Below are 23,043 nucleotides of genomic sequence, written 5' to 3'. Positions count from 1 at the left end.
ATCAGGGCCTTCATAGCACCATGATTTAGGGGGAAGGGATGCTTAAAGGAATAGCAAGAAAAGGCTTGTATAGGCAGGAATGTTTTGTTTGAATTGTGCATCTTCTCATGTATTAACAACTTAATTCTGTTGAATGCCCGCAACTCCCACAGAGTTTGAACTGAAATGCAGTTCTTGCAGGATTGGGACCTTTGGGAAACTAGGGAACACTTTGGGAAACTAAGATGCTAGTTTAGGAGTTTGTTTTATATTAAAGAATTTTTGTTCCTGCATTGATTTTTCACGGCCAAAATTTAGTGTAAATTCTCTGTTGAGAAAACTTGAAAGGCCGGGATCCCTCGCAGCACTCAAATCAGAGCAGCAGCAACAAGAATAGCGTAACAAAACCAAGCTAGTTTTGCAATATAAATTTGTATTAATATTTTTAATCTTCACCAGCTACTTAGACAAAAGTTCAGCTAGAATGAAGTAAAAGACACAAGAAGAGCAAAAGTAACCTGAACTTTATACTGGAAAAAATGATAGTACTGCGTCTTCAGCTAACATATGCTTTAACTTCAAATGTAGGTTCACAATTTAAAATAGAGGAATTCCCAAATCGATAGGTATTCCCTACAACGTATAAACTTTTGTGCAGTTACTTGGACTTGGGCATATTTCACTGAAAGGAAATATGTGTTTGGCTCCTACTGTTACCAAGTTCTGTGTTTTGAGGGTTTGTATTATATTGTAATATGATTTGGTTACTTTTATTAAAAATATGCAAGTCAGCCAGACTCTGCCCTTCTCACTCTCCCCAGGTAGTTGCTGCTTGTTAGGAGCAGGGGTGGCAGAACTGGCCTATCTTGATCTGCAGTAACTGCAGCCTCTCCGCCTGCACGGGGCTGCCATGCATCTGCACACCCGCTGTGGTCAAGGCCTCTCTTCTGCTCCTGGTTGCTCCAGAGCAGCTCAGCCAGACTAAATGAATGCACACGGTATGGTTAAGCATCAAAAAATAATGGGAGGCCGTTTGTCACTGTCTCTGTTACAAAGAATGAACCAGCCATGTCAGTGGCGTGTAGGGAACTTTTAATGGAGAAATGCAAATTGTACCTATATTTGAAAGTTGGATTTTTTTTTGTTGTTAAGCACAGCAAATGCATTTCGTGACTGACAACTTAAATAAACGTGGTGGGATGCTGATGTGTGTAGCGAATGAGTGCCGCTCTGCCTGTATGTGTCTACTTACCCTGCCTATAAATGTGGTTATACGCCAGATGCAGTGAAAGGATTCGTAATACAGCAGTTAACATACTAGAAACTGTTTGTTTAGTGAAGTCTTTTTATAGCTGTTAAAATAACACACTCAAATATACAAACGCTACTTTAATAAGGGAAAACAAAATCATTATCCTGGCGAAGGGCTGGATCCTGCCACTGTTACTTATGGCTGGGCAGCGCTTTGCTCCTGAGCTGTTGGCTCCCTGCGAGATGGGTGGCAGAAGCAGGTCCCCAGCGAACAAACATGCTGCTGATAAATTTGGGATGAGCGGCCAGTGCTGATGGGCCTAATCCCAGTATCCCGATGAAGTGAAGGGCTTAGGGTTAATACCCTTGTAAAGCTGGTGTGAATGAAAAGCCTGGAAAGGAAAGCTCATGGGAGCCTCAGTTCCCTTAAGTCACTGCTCTGCTCATTGCAATTGTTTGATCACTCCTCCTCTCCTCCCTCAAGACCCGATGGGATGCTTGGCCACATGGATGCAGGACCAGGGTGGCTCTTGGCTACCAAGAGAATTTTTTAATGCAGGAAAAGACACTGGCTTCGCTACCTGGGATTAGTGTTTCCAATTTCTTGTCTTAACTGCTAGCTTATGTATAGGCAATGCTGTCTCTACAAATTGCAAATAAGTGTCATGTGTAAAAATCTAAAAATACATATATATTTCCATGAAATTATATATCAGAGTCACTTGTCTTAAGTGCGGAGATAGGCTGTTAACAACAGGTGGAAGAGAGAGAGCTGTAAGATCTCTTATCTTTACCGTGAATGCTTTGTGGCATTTCGAAAGTAATAGGTAATTTCCACTTCAGTGGTTTATTACCTGTTGCTTCAGCGGACTTTAATTGATAGTAACAGAGAACTGAAAACATAATTGTCCATGCCTTTGTTGTAACTACAACATCCATGACATACCTAATTTTCCTTTTTAGTGATGAGTAAAAAGAAAAAAAAATCCTTCCAGAACTTTGAAAGAATGATTCTGCGTGGTAGCTGATAATGTTCTTTACGGATTATTGACTTTTAAAAATACATGTGGGTACTATATAGACTAGCTCTGATCCATTGAAAAAATAGATATTCTAGCCTGAACACCAAAATATGAAGTATTAAATCTAGGTAATCGATCCTGCAGTTCATTCAGGTACTTAATAGTTAATGACCGTAATATCCTTCGAAAGCACTGAAAAGTGAGCATATGGCTCAAAAACCTCTGATGGCATTCCAGGATCAGCCTTGGAAGGCAGGAACAAGAGGTTACAGGAACTGGAGATGGATAAACCTGTTGCCTTGTGTTACCTCCTCCATCCCTCTGCTGAGATCAGACTGTACTACTTGATGCTCTTTTCTTGTTAAAAATCGAGAGATGGGCTTTGGGGTCACAGGCTTTATTATCTCCATTTGGTTCTCACAGGTCAGTTTTGTACTTGAGTGTCGGGTCACTCGTGCCATCAGGATTGAAGGGTGTGAAGCTGGCAATGCCTGTATGGGGACAGGCAGTGCCTGTAGGATGCTAGTGGCTGAGGCTGCCCTGCTGAAATGTAGGATGCTCACCCTGGTCTTGCAGGAGTGGTGGGGGAAGGAGTCAGTGGTTGGAGTGGCTCGAGCGTGCACGGAGCGGTGACCTGTCTGCCACTGCGGGCTCGATGCCTGCACTCCATTTGGGAATGGAAGCAGGGACCTGATCTGGGCTTACTTGTGCCAGAACCCCCCTCTGGGGCGCCTTTCTGCGTATGCAGGCACATGAACCAGTCCCAAAGCACCCATGACTGCTTGGATTTCAGTTTGCAGAGCAACGATTTATACCCTCAGTTTAAGACTCAGACTCTCCCCCCTACCCTCACTTCTTCCCATCACCGTACAAATAAAAGATTTAAAAGATGCTTAAAACAAAATTCTCCCCAGCTGAAACACCCTCCAAGCCAAGCGTACGCCCGAAGCAGTCTGAGGTGGTCAAGACGTTATCTTTGATTAAAATGGAAACTGTGGCAGAGCCGTGAGGGCGAAGCCTGCGCTGAGTTCCTGCAGCGTAGCACAGCCAGGTCGCAGACCTGCGCTCAGACGGTGCCTCTCCTTAGCACTGCTTTCCCATAATTGGAGAAAGGCCTAAAATCACCGGTCAGGTAGCAGGGTGTGAAGGTACAGTATAACCATACAATACAGCTTTGTTTATGGACTTTCACGCTAATTATAGCTGAAGTTTTAAATTGAGGCAGATCAGAAAACTTACTGCAGCCAGATGCAACCTTTAGCCACGTTCCTTGCTGTATGGGGCATGAGGGAGCATGTGTCCTGGCAGAGAGAGTATTTTAACATCTCTCCTTCCTACCAACCATCGGGCCAGAAGGCAGAAGACACCTGTTTGCTGCTCAGCTGGGCTACCCCTGTCCTCTTCTGGCCAGCCCTGCCTGCGTTTCGGGTGGGTTGGGTGTTTTTAACATACGTCCCTGGGGAAAGCAGCTGCAGGTGCTTTCTCCATTACAGTTTGCTTTGCTAGGAACTTGTGCACAAACCCTCTCAGTTTTACAGTAAAAATAAGGGAAATACAAAAACCACTGCTGTAAAGACCTGGCAGCACTGTCCACTGCCCACCCAGGCTGTGCTGCTGTGGCTGGGGTGCAGCAGTGCCAGCAGAGCGCTGGCTCCGGGCACGCCAGGGCTGGGGAGGGCACAGCCACTCCGATGCTTCCCACTGTTCTTTCCCAGTGTTACTATCTTGTGATGGGACAAGTGACAGACTCCTAAGGGACATAGCCACGCGGACAGCAGTGCCAGACACAGTATAAGGTGCTCTGGTCTGTCAAGCACCTCTGCTCCAATTTGCAGCATTTTTTCTCTTCAGGCAGATAACAGTATCTATCCTTCCCACACTGAGCAAATATTTAAGAGATAAGCAGCACTGTTTGTGCTCAGCAGCAACGAGTGGACTCTGCTCATACACCTGGGACGCTTTGCTAGCATGTCCTACGGGGCAGTTTCAGGTCATGCTCGGTGTCCTGGCTCTAAACAACCTTCTTCCTCCTCTCTGTGGCATTTCCCACAGCCGCTGCCTCCTCCAGCTCCGCAGCAAGGCCCAACAGCCAAGCACAACCGACGGCTGCCGTGTAAATGGCAGGGAGAGCTGCAGAGCTCCTGTCAGCTCCGCTGTGCATTTGTGCCCAGCGGAGCAGGGGGATGCTTGGAGGAGCAGCAGCCGCAGCGGAGGGCACCGAGCAGGGCACAGGCCCGTGCGCTTGCAGGATGCACAGACAGCAGCATCTCTCTTCTTCTCCTCTCCTCCCATAAAATTAGGAAAGAGACGCATTTTCATGACAGTTTGCTGAAATGTGCACTCCCTGCTGATTTGACATTGGGCAGAAAAAGTGTCTACAGAATAAATTTTTAATAAATGTAAACAACTGAATTATGAATGACAAAAATATCACTGAATGGTTAAATATTAATCTCGTAATTACTTAAATTAATACTTTTAGTGCAATGTTGTGATAGAGAGTTTTACTTACGCGGTGTCGCTACACTGGCTGGGCGGGTGGCCGGGGGGGGATGGGATCCAGTGGTCCTCCCAGTGTTGGGGCTCAGGGGTGGTGGGCTCCGCCGCTGCTCGCTACAGCCCCGGTTGCTGCTGGTCCCACTGATCCCACAATACTGGGTGCTCCTCTTAAAGCCTCTGGAACCAGATTTATTAACAACTTCTGTTTTCTGTTCAAAAAAAGATCTGTCAAGAAAATGGCTAAACTGGCCCCAAAACAGAAAGCAGCACGCCCCCTCCCCACATAAAACCACTCTCCTGTCCCAAGGCGCTGTTAAACCCCCCAACAGCGGTATGTGATGTGCAGAGCCGTGGCTGCGCTCAGTGACGATCTTGGGAAGACTGAGGGTGCTCCCGAGGGAGCTGGGGGTGCAAAAAGCCCTGGCTCCTTCTAAGACGGAGTTGGGTGAGTTTATGAAAGCGATGGTGTGCCGTGAGCTCTGCTGTGGGGGCTGGAGTCCCTGCCCTGCGGGCCCTCTCTGTGCTCCCATCTCGACAAATGCTGCAGGGAGCTTGCCTGGAAAGAAAATCGGTGGCCAGCGTTACGGGGGGGTGCGGGTAGCAGCAGCCGGCTGTAGGTACTTGCACACGGCTTCCTCCCCTGCCCAAGGAACTAAGAAAAGAATTTACTGGCGCTCTTGTCCTTGTGGGTTGGCTGGCTGTGTTGTTTGTTTTTAATCTAATAAAAGGAGATCTTAATATCATAGTAAAATCGGTACAAAGCTAGAAACTCGCCCCTTGGCGTTTTGGCAAAACATTATTGAAAATGTAAAAGCCTTTAGCAGAAACAACAGAAGCACAAAGAAATTGTAGAAATAGGATCAACAGGTTGTGTTCTGGATGTTGGGAGGAGCAGGGAAGAGCATCCAGCCGGGGCTCAAGGTGCCAGCTAGACCCACTAAGCCGGGGGCTGGACATCAGCCCCGTTGTGGCTCTGCTCCGCAGGGACGTGATGCGGCAGTGGCCGGGAGCAGGGGCCCTGAGAGGCTCAGGGTGGGCAGCGCTGCAGAGCCGTGGCCAGGCAGCAGGGAAGAGCATATTGCCGCGAGGGCAGGAGGAACAGACAGCTGGGAAGAGCCGTGCACTGGGAAGGTGGTGTGAGCACAGGGGGACCTGGCCAGGGGGGTGGAAGCAATGGAAAGGCAAGCTTGCCATCCTTAGGCTTGCACCTACTTGGGTTGATGCTGGCTTGCTGTGCTCCCTGTCTGGAAATTAAATCTTGGACAGAAGTTTTAAGAGTGTTCTTGAATTAGAAAGTGATGAATCTCTTCCAAAAGGTGGGAATGCTGAAGAGGGGTTGATTGCACAGACTCACCCATGGCTGTAAGATCCAAGTGCGGTTCTCTTTGCCTCATCCCTGTTTTCCTGTGCCTCCCACCTCTTCACAAGCATCACTGGAAGTGCCATTCCCACATGCCATAAACAAGTGAAAACACCCGTACCCAATTTGTCCACCAGTACAGTACTGGGCACCATGACCACTTATAAACCCAGCCATTTTCAGGGTGACTGCTGCCCAGTCTGAGAGCTGCAGCCATTCCCCATGACTTTAACTCGCATCACATGGCAGGGTGCTGGAGGGAGCAGCTTACTGAGGCCGCCAGCCAGACTAGGACATAATTTCTGATTGAACATCAACAAGTTTGCACAGTGCAAAACCATTCCTATCCCCTGGCACTTGCTAACTTGCCGGCTCTCTGACAGCCTGTGCGCATTTTGCTTCTGTGCTTCTGTGTGCGGCATTTCATTCTGGCCACCCGAGACCCATCCACTGAACACGCTGGGTCCCGGTGAGGCTTGTGGAGCTGCCCCTGGTCACCGTGCTCTTTTCCATGGCTTCACATGTGATGAGTAACCCTGTCAGGCAAACTTTCCTTTTGAAGCTGCCATTTGAGTTCACTTGGTGCTCTCACAGTGTTGCATTTTCTGATGGACTTTGTGCAGGTACAGTTTATACTGGCAAGAAGGGAGGAGCAGGAGCGCTTTCTGCATGCAGCGTTACAACATGCTGCAGTGAAGTTGGTTCTTGGAAAATAGCAGCCCCCTAAAATGTCAAATAAATCCTTGGAACTATTCATCACTCTGTTTTTGGGGTGGCAGTTAAGTCTTTCAACACTCTGCAAGTTTCTTTCCCCAGCAGTAATTTTGCTGGTGAAGAAATACAGCTCAGGGCACTCCACAAAGGCCTAAAAATTCATGTTTTGTTTTCATTACCAAAAAAATGCTTCACTACATTAAAGAGCGGCCCATTAAAATTTTGTACCCTGTCTTCCCTGCACCCTGTCGTTGTTGGCAAACCTTCCCCCATACGCGTGGCAGAGCCGAACAGCAGCCGTCGCCTTGCTTTTGCAGACTTCACAGGGAAAGGGCAGCGAAGGGGAGGAGGTTTAAGATACAGCCCGGTGTGCTTAGGGTGTAAGATCTCAAAACCTTCAATGGCCACGCAAATTTACTCAATAAATGCACCATACTGAGCCTTAAGTTGCTCTCTCAGTGTTTCCTCAGCTTTCAGTCTAACCCGGCACAGCACACTGGCTCATGTGCATGTCTGAGGAAATAAATTATTCCTGGAATAAAATTTAACACTATACAAAGCAACATATATAACTGTCTCGGGCAAATGGCCCTAAAATAACAATGAAAAAGAAAATAGTAAATTACTGGAGGCTTACTGAACCTTGGGATTATATAAATTAAATGTTGCAGCATGAACCGGATGGTGTTCTCTGATACCGTTGGAAAAGCTAGAGGATGAAGAAAAATAGTAAACACGTTACACTTAGGGTTTAGGGGAGCATTTGATTATTCTCCTAAGTATCTTGGACTAGCTGAATGCTGACACAGACGCGAGAGCAGGCAGTAAAACCTGGAGCTTGCTTAAGAGGGCAGAAAGATTTTTAGCTGAATTCAGTGGGGACTTGCTAAGTCCAGTTTTATTTAATATCTCCACAGTTAATTTAGAAATAAATGGCATGTTAATTAAATTTGCAACTAAATTAGCAAGTTAGAAGATCAGACCGAGGTGCAGCTGTGGAGAGCAAATCTCACCGTGTTGCATGAACCCACAAGGCAAAGCCAGCGGCGTGGGGTGCAGCCGGTGGCACCAGCACCGCGGGCGGCCGTGGGGCAGCAAACCTGCCCCTTCCCATCGCCGGGGTGGGCGCCTGCCTTCCCCGGCCGGGCTCGGGTCTCTCGCATCCGCTCCCCTCGCTGCCGGGCCAGAAGGCTTGGGGTGCGGTGGTGATGCTGGAAGGAAGGAGGCGGCGAGGCCGTGGCATTCGCCAGCAGCACCACGTTGCCTTTGGCAGGGTTTGGTGAGCTTGTTATCCACGGCGGGGAAAAGCCCTGTCCTGGTCTCAGCGAGGGACACACAGGGGACTGCACGGCCGAGTCGGAGGGACGGCCTGACAGTGAAATCCAGCAGGCTGCGGGATAGTCTCTCTGGGAAATGGAGGAGTCCTCACTGGCAGGGTTATTTAAGACTTGACTTTGAAACACGAGACACTCTGCAGTTGGGAACAATGCTGCACTGTCAGAGAGATGGACTCAATTACTTAATAGGTCGTTGCTGTCTGTCTCCTGCGATTTTCCTTTCAAGAACATATATTCAGCTGGGTTATTTCTCATGAGAAGACAAAGCGTTCTGAGAGAAGCCAGGCGTTTGGAGGGGAAGGGCGGGAGGAACAGCAGCCAGGCAGATGCCCGGTTTGCTTTCTGCAGAGTGTGCTCCTCAGGACGTGGAGACAGCTGGAGTGATGTAGCTGATGCGGTATTTTGGTCCTGTAACCAGCTGATCCCCCAGGCTCATAGGTCCCGCTTCCTTTCCTTTGCTCACAAAAGACTGGCCACGTTGCTTTCTTCTGCCAGGCTCTGATCCCCAGGACTGCTGGTGGTGGGACTGGTCCCGCAGGCAGCGCTGCAGATGCTGCACGGGCCATTGGTTGCCGGTTTGCCAAAGCATGCAGCGTTGGGTGGACGCTTACCCACCACCGAGGGGTCCGTACAGCTCATCTCGGCGTATGGGCAGCCTCTCCTCTAGCACGGAAGGGCTTTGGTGGCATTTGATCAAAAATGACAGCCCAGCTGGAGGAAAAGCTTGTGGCCAGGATCCCGTCTCCGATTCGGCTCGCCGTGAGCAGGAGATGGCGGGCAGGGGTCTGTAACAGCCGGCGGTGCACCTTCTCACCAGCATTCCCCTGCCAGCTGCGGGTGGGCGTTTCACAGGCACTTTCTTGGTGGGCTCGTGGGCCTGATTCGCAGCCCTGGTTTGGGGCAGCGCGAGCTTAGTGCCAGGGCAGCTGCAGGGCTCTTGCTGCTGGTGTGTGCGCCTGCACGCGTGCTCCGCGTGTGCGAGCGTGTGGTGCACGCACACAACTGGGGCATCTGTCTTTGTGCACTTGTTTGTCACCAAATTAAGATACTGTGTTACCTTATGCACATTGAATTGATGCAGCTAAATTGGCTGGATGTTCTTAAGCCCTGAGGGTATAATGCGATTTTGTCTCTTTTGCCCATTTCTTTTTCTTTCTTTTTTTCAGAATAAGTCGTCTGTTTAATGGCACAGAGCCTATTGTCTTGGACAGTTTAAAACAGCATTATTTCATTGATCGAGATGGTGAAATTTTCAGATATATATTAAGCTTCCTAAGGACATCTAAGCTACTGCTCCCAGATGACTTTAAGGTAAGGAAAGCTATAGTCTGCAATCTGTTTTTTCCTCCCATTCTGTCATTTGTTTTGGTGCAGGTTGGTTTGTGTACTTGACCTAAACACACTTAACTAAATGTTGCTGTTTATTGTTAGGATTTTTAGTACTTGCATATTACACCAGGGATGCTATTATTTAATAAATGGACCAATTGTTGTCATGGATACCATAAAAAGTTAAACGATGAAGCTTATGGCTAAATCAGTTTTTCTAAACTAATTGTATTTTCTCACATTTTTAGCTTATTTATAAGGGTATAACAACAATTAAGAAGCAACATCAGCAACTAGCACTTACCAGGGTTTAATGCTCAGAATCTGGAAGAAATATTTTAAATTTGATACTTAGAGGACTTAAATTGTATAAATCTTTTTCTTGTTGGTATAAAAAAGAAACACCCTTAAACAAGCCCACGAGGATTTGTGTTAGATGTAACCGATGCAGATACTTTGATTTCAGCAAGCAATCTTTACACAGTTTATGAATGTCAAAATATTCTTGGGAGATGCAATTTACTGAGGGCTTTTTAAGGAGCAGTACATGTTTTCTGTGAAATAATGGCGCTGGTTGTGGCTTTGCAAGTCCTGATTGTTTAAACGCTCTCCTCCTAGCCTTGTTTATTTGACTTTGCGCTTACAAAACTTGCAACATTGTCATCCTTATGTATGAAAATTAGAAGACAAAAGTGCCCAAACTGTAGATGACAAGTTTCAACAAAAGCACTAACTCCAGGATGAAATGATGAATAAATTGGGATGGCGATGGGGATCTGCTTAGTTAGAGGATGTGGAGCGTTGCTGGGGAGGAAGGTTCCCGTGCTGTGCAGTGAGATTTCGCTTTGCACGTTGGACTAGGTAGGCAAGACTGCATCAATCCAGACGTGTGGTTGCTGTGGTGGCTTCGGCTTTGGAGTACAGCTGATCCGCATGCTGCAAACCCCTCCTCAGCCGCTCTTACCTAAGTGACAAGTACTTGACCCCAGCATGGGAGCGCTCCCGGTTAACGCTGAGCAGAGACGGTGTGCGATGGGAGTGCACATCCAGTCCCAGGCAGGGAGGAGTGCTGGCGTTCATGGGCAGTGCTGGAGCACCCAGCCAGAAGGGCTGTCCCGAGCGCTGGCCTTTCTGGGGAGCAGCAGCCCTGCGGTTGGGGTGCACCAGGCAGGGTGAGAGCCAGAGCACCCAGTGGGGCATGTGAGAAAAGCTCTTTGTAGAGAATGAGAGCAAACGCGCAGGTTGGAGTGAGGCTGAAGCCCAGCCCAGCCCTGTGGATTGTAAGCTGGATCAAGTAAAGGGGAGAGGATGGAGAAGCCGGTGAACTGCCGGAGAGACGCCTTAGCAGCAGTGTTTGGGGCAGTCTAGTGGGACAAGAAGGCGTGAGAAGAGAGGGCAGAAGAGATGTAGTTAGGGCTGATCATGGCCCCAGCTGGCATCCAGATTTCAGAGGTGCTGTGAAACAAAACCAGCAGGATTTGGTAAGAGCCTGGAGGTGAGAGTGCCGGTGGATGCCAAGGACTTGTCTGCACAGCGAGCCGCTGGCAGGGCTGGGAGAGACTCGGGAGAGCCGGCGCTGTGCCCGGGCTCAGTCCGTTGTTCCAGACCATCTCTTTGCATAGGGTTAACTGTATTTTATTTAGTTCCTCCCTGGGAGAGCTTTAGAGCAAACCCCAGGCTAATGAGGGCTCAAGAACAAAGCAAAGTATTGCTAGGTAGGGAGTAGCTAAATAAAAATGCATAGAAGAATGCGCTGCAAAGCTATATTAAAACTGCATTGTAAACGGATTTGACTTCACAGAAATCGTGTAATTTTACCAGCGTGATTAAAGTGACAGAAGACAATAATCAAAGGCAGCAAATGGAATCACTTGGTGTTTCTAAATGCAAAACTCTATTTAAGGTATAAAACCTGACAGGTTTTCCAGTGAGACTTGCATTAAATGTTCTTTATGTCAAACAAAGCATTATCAAGTGTTTTGAATATTTATTAGTTTTTACCCCTTAATTTAATCAAGCAGTTTATTAGCCTCAAGGTTTAGCCAAGTTGCTTTTCAACTTGAATTGCTGCTCAGATGGTTATTTTGGAAAGTTTGGAATGTTAGTACCGCACTAGCATTATTGTGTTTGCTATTTAAGTGTTGTTTTCAGACTAAGTTAACACTGAAATGCAGAGAAAGTGGGGTATGTGTTCCTAGGCTAGTGGTTCTTTATTATCAAGTCTGACTGGTGTGTTTACAGTGAATATTAATTACCCTTCCAACTACTAATAAGCCATAACTTGAAAGTGTTTAGTATCTGACAGGTCTCCCTGCTGAAAGCAACACTCTAATAGTTCATATAATTTTCCTGGGTTTGGGGGATTTTAAGCCACATGAAGTACGCCGAGAAATTACTGTGCGTTCTTTGGCTCAGCTCTCCCTTGCAGCCAGCCCGTGCTGAGCGAGGCGATGGCGAGCAGCCTGGAGCTGCTTACAGCTCCCTGTTCCTACACTTCCACAACACCTTGAGCATCAAACGTCCTTGAGCGTGGAGCCAGCATGCCCCAGTCTGCCCACTGCTGGGTCAGGGGTGGCTGGCACAGGAGCTGCCCCTCCTCTGCAGCCCAAATATCCTCTGCCTTGATCTCCTCCTGCCATCAGAGGTGCTTCCCGAGGAGATTTATGAGCAGCATCTGTCCCCTTCACTGCCAATACGTAATTTCATGCAAAACCAGGACGAATGGTACCTACTTACATGAGACTCACTTCCTGCTTATCTTAAGGATATCTTACTGCTCCATCTTAAGGAGGGGGGGAGCACAAACGCACAGGATATTTGAGTTTCATATGGATTACAGAGCACTAGAACCACAAGGCTAACACACTAATTCATTACTATCGTTTTAAAATCAGTGTCCTTGCATCTAATTTTAAGTGCTCTCAAACTGACCTTCGCAAATGGCGCAGTTGTCATCGCAGAAGCAAGCAACTTTCTCTCGTAGCCAGGAGTCAGAGCTTCACAGCACTAAAATATAAAAGAAATGTTGAGTCAGGATGACAGTTTGTTGTTTCGTGTAACAAAGAATAACAAGTGAAAAACGGGTGGAAAGAGCCATTTCAGCCTGTTCAGGAGTCAACATCAGGTACAAAAATAAAGGGCCTCTTTAGTACTGAGAGAACAGCATCAGGTTCACGGGAGACATGGTTTTACAGTTTCTGTTGGCTGTCTCTGCCTGTACTTAGCAGATCTGTACGGACCCACTGGCACTGACGTTGAAGCAGCAGCACAGCTGGCTTTGCAGTCACACTTCCCATCTCCACCTCAGGAAGATGTCACCCCTGTCAGAGGGGACTGCAGAATTCAGCCAATGTGAAACCCACCAGAAAAAAAGCTTTTCTACTGAATCACGAGGAGAAAATTACTTTGTGAAAGGCAAAAAGGTGCATCTTTGAAGGGTCTGTTTACCTTTGCTATGAGATCTAAATGCTGTCCAGAAGTTGCGGATGGAGTGCTGTGTGCACTCCAGCAGGCTTTGTGCATCCCACCTGGCTATCTGCTCCCTTTTCCAGGTGACCTGACAGAACTTCACTAGTTCTTAAAACAGCCGCAAGAAGCTGAAGGCTCATGGTAGCTCGTGAAGGCATTTTATGGTGCTTTACAGCAAAATCAGAGGCTGGACTGTCTATCTGCCCTTTAGTGTAGCAGGGAGCACCCTGCTCATGAGCAAGGACCTTGGCTGGTGGGAATCACCTTTGGAGTAAAACAGTTTTCCTTGGCTAAACACAGTCAGCTCCATTAGCTCCCGTACACAGTGCTTGACTCTGGGCTGTGCTGCCATGAAGTACACTGCTGTTAAAGAGGTTGGGAAGGTAGGGAAATAATCCTTTGGAGAAATGAGAGATGCATCATTAGTCCTGCAGCACAAGGAACCTGGATACTGTACAAAATCTGCTGCGGGATGCTGCCTGCCGCTCAGCAACACGCACCGATGCCAGGGCTGGACCCTCCGTGAGGGGGGTGCTGCAGCAGCTGTACGCGTTTATCAGCGTACCCCTGGGACAGAAGCTGTACCCGGCTGCTCTGGGGCTGTTTCTGTGAGACTGTGTGCACTTTGCCACTGTGCTAGGCAGTTAGCGCCCTGCAGCTACTCCTGTGCCTGTTTCAGTGAAACGTGCCTCTTCCGGATAGATCTAGAAAGATGCGTGTCTGCATCTGCCTTTGGTAACTTACAAAAGTGGGCAGCATGGAAATGTTTTCTTGCAGCTCCTGTGGCACATCCCTGGCGAGGTCCCTGGTGGACTGAATTCTTCTGCTTCATGTTTCATGTTAAACTTTTGCAAATCGTCAGGGTAGAGTTGTACATCTACAGTGCAGAGTGGAAATTCCTGTGTCGGTATTACCTGGACATTTTTTGTAGACGGTCCAGGGCTGGGCATTGCTTCCAGTCCGGTCACAGATACACAGTACTCCAAACAGTGTATCAAACCTGAATTGAGAACATGATGTACTTAACGGTGTGTTGAGTCCGTTACCCTGTGCGAGCGCAGCCTTTAGAGAACCAGACCCCCAGACTGTGAGCCGTTTGTTCGTTCTTCCTGGTTTTGCAAAATCCTCTTCCCTCCGTAAATACATTGTGACATTCCTTAGTGGTGCCCAAGTGACTCGGTGGGAAGGTGTCCCTTCCCGGCGCTGTCACTAGTCGACAGCAATGAATTTCCTCTTACCTAGCAGAAGACAATTTTTTATCCCCTCTACATTTCTACAAATGCTACGCATTTCCCTCATTGCCACTGCCTGATAATAAGTGCCCAGACTCCCCCACGCCGCACATGCACGTTGCCCCTTTGCACCAGCACACCTCAGGTTCCCAGCTCCTGTTACAAACCCCTTCTTCCAGTTGCAGAACCCTTTCCAGCATATTTGTGCTCAACCCGAGAGTGGAACGGACATGGAGATGAGAGGCTTATTTTAGACACCTACCCAAATACCTTGGCTTAACCCAGGCAGTGGTGGCCAGGTGCACACCTCATCCCAGAGCGCGCGATGCCCCAGCACAGCCCCATTTCCACACAGCCAGCAGCTGAAGCGTGGCTGCATCGTTCTGGGAACGGTAGCAGAAGAGCTGTTTCATTTGAAAACTAGTCTTATCATGAAATTGTATCAGAATGTAAACCTGATCTTGTTTATTTTAGGAGAAACGGTGGCTGGCAGGAGTCACTAGAGCTGGATTTGATGCCATGGGCTCATGGCTGGCTGTGGGGAGGTAGAGGCGGTGCGATCCTGGTTTTGCTTGCTGTATGACATTACCATTCTGGTCCGGGGGTGCTGGACCGTTGAACTCCTGTGATTCAGGATACTGCCAGCCTAGCCCAAAGCCCAGTGAAGTCGGTCGAAAAGGCTCTCGTGAATGTCATGGGCTTGGCTTCCAGCCTCAGGAGCACTGTACCCCTCTCTGCTTGCAGAAATGAAGGACTTGGGTTTTATATCACCGTACCAACTCTTCTGGGTTTTACTGTTGACTTTTCTTAGCACATATTCACTTGATTGACCTTACAAACAATACCTTGTAGTAACAATGAAGACAGATATTCTACAACTAATTTTTCAGGACCTACTGAAAACAGTGAGAGACTTACCATTGCCTTCAGGAAGCACTAGCTGCTCCTGTTCGCTGCTCTACAGCATTACATTTTCCCTTACCACTGCATGTTTTCCTTTGCTCAAAAGAGAGATACGTGGGACCAGCAGATGCCCGGTGAACGTTTCATGGGCCCCTGCACACACCTCTGTAATGAGCGCAGTTAGGTGGTGGACTGTGTTGCTCCGGTGTCCCACAGGAAGATTTTGGAAAGTTTGGGACAGGGGTGGTTTTTTTAATTTAGGCCACTAATCTCTGTAGATTTAAACCATTCCCATACTCAGTAACCCGGGAGATTCACTGGTGAGCGGAGAAAAGCAGTAATGGTTCAGCAGAGGGTGCAGATTTTGGGGAGGGGGGGAAATACCTTCCATCGGGGACGAGGCTTCGGGTCTGATGCTGTCTACCCAGGACCAGGTGATGCAGCCAGTCTCCACACCTCTTTGTCTGGCCTGTTCCCAACTCCAGTTGTTTGCAGCGTGCTTTCTGTATGATTTCTTCTTTAATCTTCCTGTTGTTTTTCATCTTCCAGCTACTTCCCAGGAGTGTGCCATTTCTTCCGGCTTGCTCTTATCCCTTTTTCCTCTCTGTGCCTTCTCCAGTCCTTTTTTCTCCCTTAGTGGTGTGTGTGTGTGTGTGTGTGTGTGTGTTGTCCCAGCCTTACTAGACATCAAAGAGATGTAAAGGATTGGATGTCCCTTTTGTAATGTGATAACCTTGCCGGTGTCACCGTGAATATTCATACATCTCCAGGCTGCAGGCAGCCCTGGGGTGAAGGAGCACCTCTCCACTGCAGGGGTGGGTCTGTGGTGCCAAATTTGAACAGAGCTAACTGCTTTGGTTCAACAGTATCCTGCAGCAGCAGATTTTGCAGGTTAATTCCAAGCCTCTATGAAGAGTTGCACCTTTTTGTGCTGCATGTTCATTGGCCTTTGATTTCCCCTCTTCCCCGAGTCCTGGAGCAGCAGCACTGCCATTGTTTTTCATGCAATTTTGGTGCTCGTTTCCTGTTACTTCTTGTCGTGCCCTTCTTTCCAGTCCAAATCATTCCAAGTCATTTCACTCTTTTGATTTTTCACTTCATTGCATTGCAGTGGTGGAGAATGGGCCTTTCTGTCCAGGTGCTGACCTGCAGCATACTCCTCAAAATGCATTCACTGTGCCTGCGGTGCAGCATTTCCATCTGTAAGCAGGTGTAGGAGCCAGGAAAGCAAACGGCAGGTCTTTGCAGAGAGGAGCTGGTGCTGTGCTCTTGTTGCTCCTCTTCCCTTCGGGGGGCTGAAGGAGCTGGTGAGCCAGTGTAAGCAAACTGCCTGCTGGGGCCTTCCCCCTTTCTTTGGCTTGGTCTGGTGGGCACGGCTGCTTCCTCGGGTCGGGGGGCTGCTGACACCCTTTGCCTCAACATACTCTCACGTGTTTAAGCTGAGGTGGGAAGATCTGCTGGAAACCTGATGAAAAGTTATTAAGCAGGATGTGCAGAAGACATCTCAGTCAATAAACGGGGAATTGCATCAAACTGGGAATTTGAATTGCCCAAAGCCCAAGCAAGCTGGTGGACAAATGGCTGGGGAGAGCTGTTTCTTTTAAGTTGTTGGAATGCATAGCTGAGCTCCCAGCCAGCAGGATGGTCACTACCTCTGTATAATTTACCAGGCTCCAAAGTATGCTTTAAATACATGAATAATCATGAAACGCAGGGAGAAGCTGAGCGGAATTTCAGACTCAGCAGACAGGTGAAAAGTGAAGCTGAACCGACATCTCTGTCTCATAACATGTGTGCGAGAGGTGACAGCGAAGCCCGAGACACTCTGTTGTAAGATCAGAAGTGAGTATCTGAGGCCAAGAGTGCAGATTGGGGCTCAGGACATCTCTTACATCAGCAGGCTTTGCTTATTGCAACCAGTGATTTTGATTTCTTAATCCAAAAGTAAAGCCTTCTGGCATTGAGCTTGTGGGATCATAAATGAAAGAATAATTCAGTGCAATGGGAACTTCACGGTCAGCTCAAATAGATTCAACACTAACACGGTGTGGTTTTCTGTGTAGGTGTAAGACGAAGACAAAGTATGTGGATACCTGTTGCCTTTGCACTCTTGCTGACAATACATAAGCCTAAGTAGGTCAAACAGGAAAATACTCATTTTTAGAAAAGAACTATAAGCATTTCTAGTTTCTCTCTCTCCCTCTCTTCTTTTTTTTTTTCCCAGGACTTTAATCTTTTATATGAAGAAGCAAAGTATTACCAGCTGCAGCCAATGATTAAGGAACTTGAGCGATGGAAACAAGAGAAAGAACAAAGGAAACATTTCCAGCCTTGTGACTGCTTGGTCGTAAGAGTGACTCCAGATCTGGGGGAAAGAATTGCATTGAGCGGGGAGAAAGCTTTAATAGAAGAGATCTTCCCGGAGACTGGGGACGTCATGTGCAACTCCGTAAATGCAGGCTGGAACCAGGACCCTACCCATGTTATTAGGTTTCCTTTGAATGGATACTGCCGGTTGAATTCAGTGCAGGTAATGTCCTTTCGGTGCTGGCTCATCTGTTTGCTGGGGTGTTTTTTTTATTATTTCTTGTTCAATTATATGCAAATTATTTGCTTCTGCCCAATTACCTTCAGTGCTTATACTGCAAGGAGACATTTTCTGCCTGGTGAGATCACAGTCTTTCAGGTTTTCCTAAGTCTAAGCAGAAAACTAGATTTAGATTTTGTGTATGTTAGTGCCATGCTGGTCTCATAATGGTGTTATACTGATAAATGCTAATTTTTTCATCAATGTATAGCCTGCAGCAGTTTTTTTTTCCTCCAAAGTGCCCCCAGGAAGAAAGAGAGAGTTCCAAAAACTACAAAAAAAAAATCTCCACACCATTTTATAGAAAATGCAACAATGTGTAAATGCATAATTTATGTCTCACTCATAATTAAATGATGGTGCCTGCGGGATGGACTTAAAAAAATTGATCTCTGCACTTTTTTTTTTTTTTTTTTTCAAAAGGATGTTCTATAAAAATTGCCCAGAGTATTTTAAACAAAATGTATTTCATTTTATACTCAGAGTTTTGACATTAGGTTTAAAATTAAACATCTGAAACAAAAGAAGATAACTGGACAGATAGGTGGATGGTAGCAGAAATAAATAGGTGGCTTGTGTTTAGGCAGCAGCCTCATGGGCAAGAAATGCCATTTCACAAGGGATGACCGCCACTGCGCCAAAGCTTTGGTGTTGTAGCCATCCTTGGGCTGCGGAGAAGGAACGCTGGTGATGATGCTGTTTACTTGTCCCTTAATTAACAAGGGCAAAACAGAGCTCTTGGTTTTTGCACATATGCCTTTAAATTACGCTGCAGACACTTGTATTATGGAACGTGAAATCAACCTATAGGGGAATATTTCCAAAGTTACCGTCCCCTGCAGATGGGCTGTGGCTGCAGACATTAACTGGGCTGTGGGAAGTGCCATAGTGGTCCTGATAAAGCTCCCTGTGGGCAAATACCCGCAGAAGAACTGGCCCGTGGGACAGGCTGGCCAGACAGGTTGGGGAGGGAGGCGTAATAGCAGGGGAGGGCAGGAGCCTGGAGCCCTTGCTCACCTGTGGTGTTACTGCGCAGCATGCTGAGGCGCCCTCCATCCCCCAGGCTGCCAGCTGACAACGTTTTTGGGAGACCCTCAGTTTCCAGAACACGTAAAGGTGGATGGAGCTGTTTTAACAACCTGCATTTGACACTGATGCCTCTGGGCAGCGTTCCCTGGTGCATTGTGCACCAATAGACGCTTTTGTCTGAAACCATTCTAAATCTAGCTATTTTGGGGGAGTTTTTGGTTCAAGACTTCCAAGTGTTTGATTTGGTTGAACTTTCAACAGTCCGATGCCTGTGGTTAATTTTGCACAGTCCTTAGCAATGTCATGTTTGGCAAGGTTTAGAGTGGGCTGCCCCAAAAATAGGCGGCTGGAGGTGGGTCGGAGGCCGTCACTGGAATTCATCACTGTGCTGGGTGGAGAAGGGAGCAGCTGCAGTTTAGCTAAGGTGAGTGGACAGGGAAGCGTGTTCATGTCTCAGCCATGCTGTTCATGTGATAGGTGCATGCAAGAAATTAGAAAAACTAAAACAAACGAGGGTCACTGCGAGCTGCTGAGGGGCTCAGCACTGCAAGCCGCCAGTCCAAGTGCAGGATGCCCACGTGGCTTAGCACTCGGCTCTGTTTTATCCGAGGTGGCGTACTGGCAGGAAATGTGTGCTTGTAGTAAAAGTTTAATGCTAATTATTGTGATTATTTGAATGTGTTTTGAATTCAGTCAAAATTCAGACAGAATCAAAGAGTCTCTTCGCATGTTCATGTTGTGAAAAAAAATTCTGTCAAAGAGTCTGCAGTGTAAATAATATTATTAAATTACATCATTTTACTAAATTACATCATTTTACTATATAATTAATAGAAAGTGTTTTCAAACACTTTCTGGAAAATGATGCATTGCTGAGACCAAAGGCTGATGAAATCAGCAGCTAATTATCATTGGCTCTGATGGACTCTGGTCAGTGCTTAGCTGCTGCCCTTCCCCTTCCCAGGATTTTTTGGCAAAACAAGATTAAGTCAGAAGTTGGAAGCACAGTGGAGCAAATGCACAGACTTAAGGGAGACGGGTTGGGAGGGGAGGTGGTTGGAAGAGCAGAATCATTTCCAAAGAATCTCAAAGAGTGACACAGTAAGTCTGCCTGCTGTTTGCTGAGGTGCATCGCTTTTGTCTCCCTGTGCCCCGCTGAATGTATTTGGTAGCACAATTGCAGTATTTATAGATCCTTTGGATCTTTGGAACATATTTTCATGAAATGTTTTGTGTCAAAAACTGTGCATGTAAAACAAAGAATGTCCACACTGATTAGGTAGTGCTAGCCAAAAAAATATAGTAACTCTGAATGTAATACCCATATATATGTAATTACATATAGGTATAGAGTTTTCTTAAAACTGACAGTTTTTTCAATTCCTTGCAACAGGTTCTGCTTGAGATACATGAGCTTACCTTAGAGAAAATTCTGTGACGCTTGTATATGTCGAACATCGAGTCTTCATAATTAAAAATGTATTTGTTAGTATTCTGCAAAATTTAAATGAAATGCAGTAAGTGAAGTATCATGTTTCCATTTGGAAAACCTTCCAACAAAATCAGATGTGCTTGGAATACTGGAAGACAGGGTATATTAAATCCTAGCACAAATCCTGTGTTTAATATTGTGTGTCAGTCTCCCTGTATGTAGGAGAATCACAGCTGATACTCACTTACTTCTTGGCATATTCTCTTTGGAGATTTACAGGAAAGTAGCTCTGATTCGATTCAGAGATACTCGCTGGTTTCCCTCTGTCTGTATCGTACCTTCAGAAAAAGTAACGTGCATAGAGCCGAATTCACTAAATGGCCTTTAAATCTGTGCATGTTCCACGTGCCGTTCAGTCTTGTGTACGCACTGGCGCATACAAACAGTGCTCAGCGCACGTGGAAGCAGCCTTCGGCAGCCTTTCTCCATAGACCTGAGCTCAACTTCATCCAAGTTACACTTAAAACTCGACAGTATTTAAACGTTCTCTGCATTGTTTACAGGATTTGGCCTGTTTTGTTTCTTGCTGAGAAAATTGATGATACCAAGGTTTTTAACACTAGATTATAGCCTGCAGTCTAGTCCTTGAAGCGCGTAGGTAGCAAAAACTGATCGCTTTGTTCTGCGTGCGGTGCTCTAAGGTGTAATGTCTACCTGGATTGTCTGGCTGCAGAGAGCTGGCTCGGTACAGAGCGTGCAGCCTTCCACGGCTTTGGACCGAGGCAAGCCAAGGGCACCCCTCTGCTTGTTTTGTCTTACAAGCAAATTGATTGTAAAAAAAATTTTTAGCAAGGATTTTGAAGTCACGTCTCTCTCTGAAATCTTACCTGTCAATCCGCTGTTTTGCTGTCCAGTTAAATGGAAGAAGCCTCCTTTCCTGTGGCTGGGTTGCCTCTCGTCTTTGTCTTGCTGGGTCTAGGAACAGGGGTACGTAATACAGTCAAAATACACTCTAGCCTGTGAAACAGCAGTCTGAAAACATCTTACCCCTCCTTCCCTCCCAGACTCCTGCCGCCTTATTTGAGCAGGCACAAGTGTTAGGGTCTGCAGCCCATTTCTGTCCTACAGGCTGCATGCAGCCCAGACAAATACGAGTTGTAACCTTTCTCTCTCTCTCTTTTGAATGTATTTTGATAACCGCTCTCCCGCCCCTTCTTTTAATCTCTCCAGGTTCGTTTTTCCTCCAGACACTGGAGTGCTTTTTTGGTCTTTCAGTTCTACACCTTTCTTACAGTATATAAAAATCAGGGCAAAAGTCAGTGAGATTTGGCAGATGAGACTTTCTGAGAACGTTTAGTCCCTGTGTCCCAGGGCCAGGCAGAGCTCCTCAGGCAAGCGGATTCCCCGCAGATTCAGCACGGCTTAGGCAAAGCTGTGCTAGAGCAGCTCCGCTCCTTCGCCTCTCCTCAGCAGCCAGGGTAGCAAGTACAAGGTTTTAGTTACCGCGGATTAAAATGCAGATGGGTAGCACAGGTGACCTCAAAGGGGGATTCCCACGGATTAAGACCAGCACATGCTGCTGCCGTGGTTTGCCTTGCACTGCGACACCAGCTGGGACACAGCTGTCCCTTTGAGATCAGCTACCCTTCATAAAGGCTCCAAGCTGGTGCTTCTGGAGAAAGCAAAGCCAACATTCAGGCACAAGGAATGGTGCACTAAGAAGTGCACCGTGGCCTCACGTGCGTCTGTGTGCGAGGGCAGCGGGCTGGTGTGCAGATCTGTAGTGCGGATCTGGAAACATCAGGCTTCCAAGGACTGCTGCAGCAGGGGGAACTGCTGAAGTGCTCGCAGGGCCAGTAAAACCCAGAAAAACATAACATTCTTTCTATGACTTAAACCCCTGAAAGTGTACGAGTTGACTCCGTCCGAAGGCTGGCGTATTGCTTAGAGACTTCTCGAGGCTGAGTGAACAAGTTTTTAGCTAGGTTAGTCCCTGGCGCTGCGGGTGGCAGACAGCTGCCCCATGGGATGCTGGTGTCCCCAGGTTCAGCAGGGTTAGTCAGTCATCAGGCTCACTGCCCAGCGCGGTGGGCCCGTGTGCTGTAGCAACAGATACAGCACCTTGGCGAGACTGTTCCAGAACAGTGCAGGCTGCTCCCCTTGGTGGCATTTATCAGCAGAGAAAACACAGGAACCATCTTTCCAGGCTGCTGCCCTGGACTCAGGAGAGCAGCCGGCGGGAGGGAGGCAGCATGGCATCTCCTCCGGTGGGTTCTGCGTTGCAGATCTGCCGAAGGTGGATCTGGCATCGGCTCTCATCCAATGCTGAGCAAAGTCTGCGTGCATCCTGCTCTGCTGGGAAACCGTATATCAACACGCTCACGCATGTGAAAACACGGCCCCGATCATATTGCCAAGATCAGTATATCCTAGGGTAATGTGCTGTGTGACAGTCTCAGAAATTAAAGTTGCCTCTGGGCTCCTTAAATTTATGCATCTAAATTGCACCAACTTTTCTTTAGAAGGAGAAAGAGAAAATACATATTTGGGCAATACAAATTAACCTCTTTCTGGGCCAGAACATTTCCCTATTGTCCATGTCTTGGCTCCACACCCCGTCCCTGCCGTGCTTTGCTAAAAGCAGCGCTCCCTTCCAGCAAGGGAAAATCACAGCTGCGATTTCCGTGAAGATCTGGTAGAAGTGTCACTCAGGCTCCTGATACATTTTCATCTGCCAAAGAAGAGCTGAGAAATGTTTTCAGCCACTTTCTGTAAGACTGTTCATATTACTGATGAATAATGGGCACTTCTTATTACGACTTAAACCCTGCGTAGCTTTCTATAAGCAGTAAGAGAGAGCATCAATATAACCGCAGTCCGGTTTTTACTATATAGTGTACT

General features: G+C 47.2%; 1 protein-coding gene across 3 annotated transcripts in view; it reads left to right on the top strand.

Annotated features, from left to right (window-relative positions):
• Positions 1-23,043, top strand: part of KCTD15 (potassium channel tetramerization domain containing 15) — a 46,169-nt gene that overhangs the window by 19,236 nt on the left and 3,890 nt on the right. For all 3 annotated transcript variants that reach the window (XM_027784228.2, XM_055819038.1, XM_027784232.2), the window contains 2 exons: positions 9,329-9,473; positions 17,319-17,624. In XM_027784228.2, the coding sequence (XP_027640029.1) occupies positions 9,329-9,473; positions 17,319-17,624 (451 nt within the window). The remainder of the gene's footprint in view (positions 1-9,328; positions 9,474-17,318; positions 17,625-23,043) is intronic.

Source organism: Falco peregrinus, chromosome 14 (genome assembly GCF_023634155.1).
Source record: "Falco peregrinus isolate bFalPer1 chromosome 14, bFalPer1.pri, whole genome shotgun sequence".
NCBI classification, from domain to species: Eukaryota; Metazoa; Chordata; class Aves; order Falconiformes; family Falconidae; genus Falco; species Falco peregrinus.
Note: the sequence above shows the minus strand (reverse complement) of the source record. Positions and strands in the feature narration are given on the sequence as shown.